General features: G+C 42.3%; 1 protein-coding gene across 3 annotated transcripts in view; it reads right to left on the bottom strand.

Moving 5' to 3' along the window:
• SYP (synaptophysin) overlaps nucleotides 1–11,983 on the bottom strand; it is a 75,912-nt gene extending 63,929 nt beyond the window's left edge. For 2 of the 3 annotated variants that reach the window (XM_077472549.1, XM_077472478.1), the window contains exons 1-2: nucleotides 8,734–8,787; nucleotides 6,980–7,045 (exon numbers count right to left, since the gene is read on the bottom strand). In XM_077472549.1, coding sequence (XP_077328675.1) covers nucleotides 6,980–7,045; nucleotides 8,734–8,772 — 105 coding nt within the window. In that variant the 5' untranslated portion in view covers nucleotides 8,773–8,787. Of the gene's footprint in view, nucleotides 1–6,979; nucleotides 7,046–8,733; nucleotides 8,788–11,877 lie in introns of those variants that run through there. The other variant, XM_077472615.1, reaches the window with a different exon arrangement.
• Nucleotides 11,984–12,187: the final 204 nt, after the last annotated feature.

The following is a 12,187-nucleotide window of genomic DNA, read 5'->3' as shown; positions in this document are numbered from 1 at the left end:
CCCTTCAACCCCCTCCCCCCTCTCCTTATCTACCACCAGGCCAGCCTCCCCACTATTTTCCCCACTCCTCTGCACCCCACGATCTGCAATAGAAACCCTGCAGCGTCGGGGGAGGGGGACTGGCACCACACCTGATGCACCAGCCTCAGCACCTCTTGCTGCCTCTGCAATTTTAGAAGACACAGAAGGATTGGACACATTCTCGGCAACTGAAACTTTACATACAGACTGGGAAGACACGGCACACTAGGTACACACACAGACTGGGGAGACACAGACATTCTGGGTATTGGCACAGACTGGGGCACCACAGACTGGGGAGACACAGACACATTGGGTATTGGCACAGATTGGGGCACCACAGACTGGGGAGACACAGACATACTGGATATTGGCACAGACTGGGGCATCACAGACTGGGGAGACACAGACACATTGGGTATTGGCACAGACTGGGGCACCACCGACTGGGGAGACACAGACACATTGGGTATTGGCACAGACTCAGATGGACTCACAGGCCCTCCAGCTGCTGAGCTCTGAGCATCCTCCATGTCCAGACGAAAGAATTTCTCATGAGCTTGGGCTTGTTGTGCATTGCCTCAGGACATTGACTGTAAGGATGTCCCACTGCATTGTACAGGTTACACCTGATGATATTACAGTCCTTTGCCAAATGTCCTACACCCTGACACAGAGAGCACTTCATCACTGGACAGGAGGATGTAAGATGCCCTTTATCTTCACACTTGTTGCAGAGCTTTCGCTGGCCTGGATAGAAGATGGTCAGCCTGTCCCTCCCCAGGAAAGCTGAGGATGGCAGATGCTGGAAAACGCTGTCAATGACTTTTCATTTTAGCTGCACAGACCATCCCCCTGTCCATATTCCTGATCGTCCAAAATATTTCTTAGGGGGCTCAGGACATCCCCATACCTCCTCAACCATACAGTTAAATCCCCTTGTGGTATGGATTCATTGCGTACAAGAATTGTTATCATTTTAATGAGGGGCTTGCGTGAAATACGTTTGGGGATGAGCCCTCTCCAGTCCGGCAGGCCCCTACACACGTGTTCATACTTCTCCCAAAATATGTCCAAAGACTCCGGACGGATAAAGGACAACTCATATTCATAGGAACCTGCCGGATCAGGGCGAAGATATCTGCAGGCCTAAACCCCATCTGCAGGATTTTATCCACCACTGTCCTCCTATGTGGGGGGTTTCCATCGCCTTCCCATTTCAACATTCCTCCTTTTAAACAGGGAGGAAGATAGAACATTCCCATGCTCCCTCCCTGCTTGCTCCCCCTTCCCAGAACCTGTGGCAGCAACACCAGCATAAATTTTTCTTCCACCACCAGCATTTGCAGTCTTGTCCTTAGACACATTCAAACCTGCTGGCAGAGAGTCTGAATCAGCTGGGATAGCAGTTTTCTAATTAGCAGAGGCAGGACCCACCCCCTCCCCCGAACACTCAGCTTCAATCCTGGGAGCCATCACAGCCTTGGCTGCTTTAGACTCCTGGAGAGTTGTAGCACTACTGCCCCCAGCATCTCCTCCACCATTCACAGGAACAGCCGCTGTGCCTGGTCTAGGCAAAGTCTCTGTATTGTCCATGGACCTCTCTGCAGACTGAAGCTGACAGTTATTAGCAGATGTTATTGCTTGCTGTATATTGTCTATGGGTCTGGGCTGACTGTCTGTAGTACTACAACCCTCAGCAGGCCCATTGTCATTAAAGTTCACACCATCCTGCACACACACTTTACCTGCACCTGCTCTCTCCACAGGTCTTTCTTCCACAGGGCTAGGAACGGTGTCCATCTTCTCCTCACCATCCTGGGGAGCTGAATCTGGACTGCACTCCAGTTTATTGATGAAATCTAGCATGTCAGAACCTTCAACCTTCTGCTCAGATGTTCCACATTGCTGGGGAGGGAAGGGGACAGAGGCCTCCGCCATTGAGGGCTCAGCAGATGTCTGAGGTGTTGAAGAGCTGGGCTCATCCTCCGGGCCCACTTTCTCACTCTTTGCTGTCTGTACCTGCATCTCCTCACTCTCCATGCAGGAAGCGGCTCCTCTTCTCATTTGGTTAAATCTTTCTTCATTCTTATATTTTTCTTTAAATGCTCCACTATTTTCCTTCAGAGAACTCACCAATTCCTTCCGCAGAGCTTGTTCCAGATTTTTCAATTTAGGCCTCAGAGCCGGTCTCTTCTTGCTGGAGACTTTAGCACAAATCTGCTTTTTCTTTTTAAATTCAGCTTTCAAAGCTACCAACTTCTGCTCTTCCTTCTCAATCCGTTTCAGCATTTCCACAATCCTCCATCTAAAGGCAGACAGAGATTCATCTTTCCTTGGTCCAGGCCCAGAATCTTCCACAGGCTGAGGCCTATCCAGGGGGCCACCGCCAGGGTCCTCCCCAGGATCCAGCATCCCTCCTGGGGCAGAGAAGCAACTATAGCCCCTGGTTTCTGGAAGCACAGGAGCAAAAGAACAAGCAACCTCACACCTCGCTGTCAAGGAGTGGAATGGCAGTTTCCCACCATCCCTGTGCTGAGTTCCCGGGTCTGCACACCTGCTGTGCCCATTATGAAATGTTCCCTTCTTCCCTGTGCTGAGTTCTATGAGGGGTTCCCACAATCACCTGTGCTGAGTTCTGAGGTCTATACGCCCGCTGTGCCCATTATGAAATGTTCCCTTCTTCCCTGTGCTGAGTTCCCTGGTCTGTTCACCTGCTGTGCCCATTATGAGGGGTTCCCACCATCCCTGTGCTGAGTTCCCAGGTCTGCACACCTGCTGTGCCCATTATGAAGGATTCCCACCATCCCTGTGCTGAGTTCCCGGGTCTGTACACCTGCTGTGCCCATTACGAGGGGTTTCCAACATCCCTGCGAGAAGGGAATCTACAAAACCAAGGAAGGACTCTGCATGAGGGGAATCCACAAGACCAAGGAATGACTCTGTGAGAAGGGAATCTACAAGACCAAGGAATGACTCTGCAAGAGGGTAATCTACAAGACCAGTGAAGGTCTCTGAGAGAGGGGAATCTACAACACCAATGAAGGACTCTGCAAGAGGGGAATCCACAAGCTCATGGAAGAACTCTGCCAGAGGCGAATCTACAAGACCAAGGAATAACTCTGCTAGAGGAGATTCCACAAGACCAAGGAAGGACTCTGCTGGAGGGGACTCCACAACACCAAGGAAGGCTACTGCTAGAGGGGAGCCACAAGACCAAGGAAGGACTCTGCGAGAGGAGAGCCACAGGACCAAAGAGGGACTGTGCCAGAGGGTACGCCATAAGACTACGGAAGGGCTCTACCACAAGACAAAGGAAGGACTCTGTGAGAGGGGAATTCACAAGACCTAAGAAGGACTCTGTCAGAGGGTAATCCAGAAGACCATGGAAAGACTCTGCCAGAGGGGATTCCACAAAACCAAGGAAGGACTGTGCTAGAAGGGAATTCACAAAACCACGGAAGGACTGTGCTAGAGGCGACTTCCCAATGGTCTATTTCCAATGGCTTCTAATTGCCTCATCCCGAAAGAATCTAGCTCTGGTGCTATTTCTTTTACAATATCTTTTTTTGTCATTAACCGGTTTTCTACCCGAAAAATTACAAATTCTGCTAATGCCTCTCATATTCCTTTAAACTTTGGGTCCGTCATTCCTGGCTGAAATGTCGGAGTACCCAAGATTGGAAGGAGCGGGCTGGGGTTTCTCGAGATAGGTGTTTTTCTAAATATCTTTTTGATCGTTGGTATTGTTTCGCCTATTGTTGGGTGTTTTCTCACTTCTATTGGCACCTCTACATCCGGAATCCACACTAGTCCTTCCAGTGGGATTTCTGTCGCTGCTTGTTCTGTCTGTATCCAAGGTTTATCTTTTTTAAGCTTACACCATTCCACTACTCTAGCTAAGTGTGAGGCTTCATGATATCTTATTGGATCTGGGAGCCCTATCCCTCCATTTCCTTTGGGGAGTACCAGGATTATTTACGTACTCTTGCTGGTTTCCCAGCCCAGATAAACTTCAAGAATCTTGATCTAAGATCTTTTAAAAAAACTTGGGGGGATCTAGAATTGGTAAAGTCTGTATTAAATATAAAAGTCTTGGCATCACATTCATCTTGATAATATTAGTTCGCCCAAACCACGTGAAAATCTCTTTATCCCATTTCTGAAGATCACTTTTGATCTGTTTTACCAGTGGAATATAATTAAGTTCGAACAGCTCATTTAGATTTTTTTACATTTTTGTTCCTAAATAACTTATATGTGAATTCGTCCATCTAAAATAGAATTGTGTAGATATTGCCTGTAAACGGGACGAATTTATTTCTATCCCCATTGCTTCTGATTTTCCGTAGTTTGCTTTAAAATTAGATATTTTCCCATATTCTCCTAACTCCATCAATAAAGATGGGAGAGATGTAATTGGGGCAGTTACAAAGAAAATCTAATCGTCCGCATAGGCTGCCAGCTTCTGTTCTTCTTTTCTTATTTTCACCCCCTTAATATTCACATTAGCACGGATTTTCCTTAGAAAGGGTTCTATTGTCAAAATGAATATCAGGGGTGAAAGAGGGCATCCCTGACGTGTTCCATTTAAGATGGAAAAAGGTTCAAATATTCTATCATTTATTTTCACCCTGGCACTTGGTTTGGAATATAAATTAAGGAGTTAGTAGATTCTGAGCTCTGCGCTCTGTGTTACTTACAACTGACCACTGAAATCTACATTACATATTATAGACCTCTGAACTCTGCATTACGCAATACTGCCCTTTACACTCTGCATTACTTACTACTGACCTCTGCAATCTGTATCATTTAATATTTACTCTGAATTCTGCATTACTTACTCCAGACCCCTGCACTCTGTGTTACATATTACTGACCCCTGCACTCTGCATTACACACTTATGACCTCCAAACTGACCTCTAAACTATGTATTACCTACTAATGACCTCTGGACTCTGTGTTACTTTCTACTGACCTCTGAACTATGCCTTACTACCGACCTCTGAATTCTACATAACTTAGCACTGATCTTTGCACTCTGCATTGCATACCACAGACCCCTGCACTCTGTATTGCTTACTACTGACTCCTGCACTCTGTGTTGCATACCACTGACCCCTGCACTCTGTATTGCTTACTACTGACCCCTGCACTCTGTGTTACATACCACTGACCCCTGCACTCTGTATTGCTTACTACTGAGCCCTGCACTCTGCATTACATACCACTGACCCCTGTACTCTGCATTACATACCACTGACCCCTGTACTCTGCATTACATACCACTGACCCCTGTACTCTGCATTAAATATCACTTACCCCTGCACTTGGTGTTACATACCCCTGACCCCTGCACTCTGCGTTACATACCCCTGACCCCTGCACTTGGTGTTACATACCCTTGACCCCTGCACTCTGCGGTACATACCCCTGACCCCTGTACTCTGCATTACATACCCCTGACCCCTGCACTCTGCATTACATACCCCTGACCCCTGCACTCTGCATTACATACCCCTGACCCCTGCACTCTGCATTACATACCACTGACCCCTACACTCTGCATTACATACCCCTGACCCCTGCACTCTGCATTACATACCACTGACCTCTGCCAATGGGTTTCTTTTCCCTGAATATAGCCCATAATATGTATCATCTCCCCCATAGATCCTTATCCTGCAAAAGGTCTCCAAAAACACCAACACAGACCACGGAGGCCAAAATAAATCATCCCACCTCCCCACACTCCTCCTTGGATCACCCCCAGTAAGAAGCCGGTACATGGTATGGACAGTGCCACCTATCTGATTTATATATATACGAAAAAGCACTGAGCAAACCCACAGATATCCCTTATAGAGCATGTGATAAGATGTAGTGATAATAACCTTCAACAAAACACAACAAAATCATCAAAAACTGTATAAATTACTGAAACAGAAGAGTGTTAGATTTGTTATATCTGTTTTAATTTAATTATGTGTACCCCAGTATATAACATATTAGGAGATAGATAGATAGATAGATAGATAGATAGATAGATAGATAGATAGATAGATAATATATAATGCAGTATATAGTTAATATTAGATAAATAAAAAAGAAAGAAAGAAAATAAGACAAATAGAGATAGATAGATAGATAGATAGATAGATAGATAGATAGATAGATAGATAGATAGATAGATAGATAGATATTAAGTAGCGAATAGATGATTGATAACATATAATATAGTACACAAATCATATTAGATATGAATAAATAGAAAAGAAACAGAGAAAGAAAGAAAATACGGTAGGATAGATAGATACTGTAGTATGAATATATATATATATATATATATATATATATATATATATATATATATATATATAATATCAAAGAAAGAAAGAAAGGAGAGGAAGGAAGTAGGATAAATATATATATATATAATATTAGAGAAAGAAAGGAAGGAAAGGAAGGAGAGGAAGGAAAGAAATGAAGGAGAGGAAGGAAAGAAAGGAAGGAGAGGAGGGAAGGAGAGGAGGGAAGGAAAGGAAGGAGAGGAAGGAAGGAAGGAAGGAAGGAAGGAAGGAAGGAAGGAAGGAAAGGAAGGAAGGAAGGAAAGGAAGGAGAGGAAGGAAGGAAGGAAGGAAGGAAGGAAGGAAGGAAAGGAAGGAGAAGAAGGAGAGGAAGGAAGGAAGGAGAAGAAGGAGAGGAAGAAAAGAAAGGAAGGAGAGGAAGGAAGGAGAGGAAGGAAGGAAAGGAAGGAGAGAAAGGAAGGAGAGGAAGGAAAGGAAGGAGAGGAAGGAAGGAAAGGAAGGAGAGGAAGGAAAGGAAGGAGAGGAAGGAGAGGAAGGAAGGAAAGGAAGGAGAGGTAGGAAGGAAGGAAAGGAAGGAAGGAAATGAAGGAGAGGAAGGAAGGAAAGGAAGGAAGTAGGATAAATATAGATAGACATAGTGACTTACCCACTGCAGAACTTTCATGAAGCCTAGAGGTTCCTTCACTATACGGAATTGCCCCCCTGCCACCAGCTGCAGAACAGAAGAGAGAGATCAGCGCATGCAGACAGTATAATGTGGACAGCTCTGTCCATGGTGCTGAACCTCCACCTATAGGGATGTATGTGACCCTTATGACCAATGATTGTCAATGTATGGAGGCGATAAGGGCCCCTGTCCATGGTGCTGAACCTCTACGTGTATAGATGTATGTGGGCCCTTATGATCCATGATTGTCAATGTATGGAGGAGATGAAAGCACCTGTCCATGGTGCTGAACCTCTACCTCTAGGGATGCATGTGGCCATCATGACCCATGATTGTCAGTGTATGGAGGTGCTAAGGGTCCCTAGCCATTATACTGATCCTCTACCTGTAGAGATGTATGTGGCCTTTATGACCCATGATTGTCAGTGTATGGAGGAGATAAGGGCACCCGTCAATGGTTCTGAACCTCCACATCTAGGGATGTATGTGCTCATTATGATCCATGATTGTCAGTGTATGGAGGTGCAAAGGGCTCTGTCCATGGTACTTATCCTCTACCTGTATAGATGATTGCTAATGTATTATGGAGGAGATAAGGGCCCCTATCCATGGTATTGATCCTCTACCTGTAGAGATGTGTGAGGGCCCTTATGGAGGAGATAAGAGCCCCTCTCCATGGTGCTGAACCTTCACCTTTAGGGATGTATGTGGCCCTTATGACCAATGATTTGCAGTGTATGGAGGAGATAAGGGCCCTTGTCCATGGCACCGATCCTCTACCTATAGAGATGTATGTGGCCCTTATGACCCATGATTATCAGTGTATGAAGGAGCTAGGGGCCCCTGTCCATGATACTGATCCTCTACCCGTAGAGATGTATGTGGCCCTTATGATCCATGATTTTCAATATCTGGAGTAGATACGGGCCTCTGCCCATGGTACTGATCCTCTACCTGTAAAGATGTATGTGGCCCTTATGACCCATGATTGTCAGTGTATGAAGGAGCTAGGGGCCCCTGTCCATGGTACTGATCCTCTACCTGTATAGATGTATGTGGCCCTTATAACCCATGAGTTTCAGTATATGAAGGAGCTAGGGGCCCCTGTCCATGGCACTGATCCTCTACCTTTATAGATGTGTGGCCCTTATGATCCATGATTGTCAGTGTATGGAGGAACTAGGGGCCCCTGTCCATGGTACTGATCCTCTACCTGTAAAGATGTAGGTGGCCCTTATGATCCATGATTGTCAGTGTATGAAGGAGCTAGGGGCCCCATCTATGGTACCGATCCTCTACCTGAATAGATGTATGTGGCCCTTATAACCCATGAGTTTCAGTATATGAAGGAGCTAGGGGCCCCTGTCTGTGGCACTGATCCTCAACCTGTATAGATGTGTGGCCCTTATGACCCATGAGTGTCAGTGTATGGAGGAGATAGGGGCCCCTCCAGGATGCGATGTCATCCAGCTCACATGACAGATCAGCAGACGTTGCCATCATCTGGCTGATCTTTTCCTCAGAATAACAATGAAATGTGCCATGACAGACGCTGCATGGAGTGTGCTCAGCCCCGGCCCCCCTCCCCCCACCCCCCGATCCCAGCTCCCCGCTCCCCTGTTTTGTTCTGCAGCCATCACAATATAATGATGACTAATGTGATAATGAGACACCCCTCCGAGGATTTCCATGCTGCCAACCAAAAGCAAATTCCTATTTCCTTTCATCTGCACCTGATCGGGTGTTCGCGGTGAGCGGGGGACTGGCGTCATCACGTGATTGGATGATATTCACACCATTTTCTGGGTGAAGATCCTCCACTCCTTCAGTAAATCAGCTTTGATGCATCTAAAGCACTTCTCTCAGATATTCCAACCATCCAACCTGATCTCTGGGGGGAGGGGGGCCATGAGTCATCGGATCCGGAGAAAATATCACTGTCCTTTTTATATTCCATGGAGTGTCATGGGTGGATGAGGACGGCGGGATGTCCTTGTGTGCAGAAAAGGCCATAATAATACACCGAGACCACCGAGCCGGTGAATAACAAGACCCCCGAGACTTACAGTATAAAGATTTATAGCACTATACTATGAGCCCTTCCCCCACACGCTGCATTCACCAATGACAATGTAACAAATGCATAGAAGTCGGATTCATCGATGACATGCGCCAATCTTAACCTAGAATCTATATATACACATCTACAGTATATACATAGCGTATTCATAAATGACAGATCTATCTCTAAAGGTCTCTGTGTAGTAAATATAATATACAAGCAAGACAAATCATAGAAATATATATTACTATACTCCAAGGCCTTGGGCCCTTCCCCCACACTCTGTATTCATCAATGACAATGTAACAAAATGTAACCAATACATAGTACTAAGAATTTAGTAGCCTGAGATCTACATGTCTCTATATTATGTATCCCTATGTTTATACATTGGGCATCTCTATGCTGTTATATTGTTTCTCTATGTTTATATAATACGTATTTTATGTTTCTATATTATGAATCTCTCTGTTTATATATTATGATTCTCTATGTTCATATAATATGTATTTTTTATGTTTCTATATTAGGTATCTCTATGTCTTTATATTATGTTTCTATATTATGATTCTCTATGTTTCTATAATATGTATTTTTATGTTTCTATATTAGGTATCTCTATGTTTCTATAATATTTATCTCTATGTCTTTATATTATATTTCTATATTATGTATCTCTATTTTTTTATAATATGTATCACTGTGTTTATATAATATGTATTTTTATGTTTCTATATTATGTATCTCTATGTTTTTATATTATGTTTCTATATTAGGTATCTCTATGTTTTTATATTATGTTTCTATATTATGTATCTCTATGTTTTTTATATTATGTTTCTATATTATGTATCTCTATTTTTTTATGATATGTATCACTATGTTTATATAATATGCATTTTTATGTTTCTATATTAGGTATCTCTATGTTTTTACATTATGTATCTCTATGTTTTTATATTATGTTTCTATAAGTATCTCTATGTTTTTATATTATGTACCTCTATTTTTTCATAATATGTATCACTATGTTTATATATATATATATATGTATTTTTACGTTTCTATATTAGGTATCTCTATGTTTTTATATTATGTTTCTATAAGTATCTCTATGTTTTTATATTATGTTTCTATATTATGTATCTCTGTGTTTTCATATTATTTTTCTATGTTATATATCTCTGTGTTTTTATATTATGTTTCTATATTATGTATCTCTATGTTTTTATATTATTTTTCTATATTAAGTATCTCTAAGTTTTTATATAATTTTTCTATATTAGGTATCTCTATGTGAATATAATAGGTATTTTTATGTTTCTATATTAGGTATCTCTATGTTTTTATGCTCTCTTTCTATATTAAGTATCTCTATGTTTTTATATTATATTTCTATAAATATCTCTATGTTTTTATATTATGTTTCTATATTATGTATCTCTGTGTTTTTATATTATGTTTCTATATTAAGTATCTCTAAGTTTTTATATAATGTTTCTATATTCGGTATCTCTATGTTAATATAATAGGCATTTTTATGTTTTTATATTAGGTATCTCTGTGTTTTTTATATTATGTTTCTATAAGCATCTATATATTTTTATATTATGTTTCTATATTAGGTATCTCTATGTTTCTATAATATGTATTTTTATGTTTCTATGATATGTCTGTATACTTAGAAGTGTATTTAGTAGATCTTTGCTTGGAGCTTATATACAGTATATGAACTGTATTTAATAAATAAGTAGTAAATATTCAGTAGCCTGCGATCTATGTGTATCTACATGTTTCTATGATATGTCTGTATACATAGAAGTGTATTTAGTAGAGGATAGCGGACATTCTCATAGATGAAGTGTACTTAGAAAAGGACATTCTTGGCCTGGAACCTTTACCCATGACCTAATATCTATCTAATTATTATTATGAAGAATATTAATAGTATTATTATGTGTCTGTGATGTAGACCCCCCCCCCCCCCCCCCCATCATCATCAGTCTCTGTATGGGACACACAATACTCCATCTAGACAAATCACAGATATTATATTACTATACTAAAGACCTGGAGCCCTTCCCCCACACTCTGTATTCATCATCAATGACAATGTAACAAATACATAGAAGTGGATTTAGTAAATCTCAGCTTGGAAGGTGTATATATATATATATATATATTTAACAGATGAATACAATGTAGGTGTACAAATAATAAATATATAGGTGAGGTCTGCTATAGATGTTCGTATATCTGTATCCCCCCCCCCCCCCCATGGTATATATTGGGTGTTCTGATCTCTCCTCTAATATATAATAATTGAATTCAATGTATCTTATAAGTAGCCCCTTCTCTCTGTATATATATATATATATATATATACAGTATAGATGGAGTTGAGATCTAGTATGTGTATATATATATATATATATATATATATATATATATATATATATATATATATATATATATGATGGGTGCTCTGTGTGTTCTGATCTCTCCTCCAATATATAATAAATAAATACAATGTATCTATTATCTTCGTTCTCTCCATATATATATATATATATATATATATATATATATATATATATATATATATATATATATGTATACAGTATACAGATGGAGGTGAGGTGTGGTATATAGATGTATATATATGTATCCCCCCCTCCTCCCTTCTCTCCATCTGTTTCTCTCTCTCCATCACCTTCGCCCTCCATCCCTCTGCCCCCCTCTTACCCTTCTCCCCCCTTCTCAGTGTCCCCCCTGGGTGTGCCCCCCGCCCCCCGTCCCCCCTTCCGGCTCTTACCTGGTTGATCACCTCCATGTCTGCAGGATGCTGGTGAATCGCGGCAGCGCAGAGGGCGGAGCGGCTTTATGTGGAAGAGCCGAGCAGGAGGGGGGAGGAGAGTGTCTAGAAGAGCTGTCAGAGGAGCGGCCAATGGGGAGCCGGGACAGGGGGGTGCTGGGTGACGTCGGTGGCTTCCATCTTAACTGAGGGCAGAGCTGCCATAAATAGAGCTGGGGGAGGCTGGTGGTTGGGAAGGAGAGATGACTTCTACCAGTATAGATGCTACCCAGTATGCAGCCAGGTGCATGGGCATCTTCTAGCCAGGCCA

This window comes from Lithobates pipiens, unplaced genomic scaffold (genome assembly GCF_037356315.1).
Source record: "Lithobates pipiens isolate NorthernLeopardFrog02 unplaced genomic scaffold, aLitPip1_a1.2 Scaffold_1, whole genome shotgun sequence".
Classification (NCBI taxonomy): Eukaryota; Metazoa; Chordata; class Amphibia; order Anura; family Ranidae; genus Lithobates; species Lithobates pipiens.
This window is presented reverse-complemented; position numbering and strand designations above follow the sequence as displayed.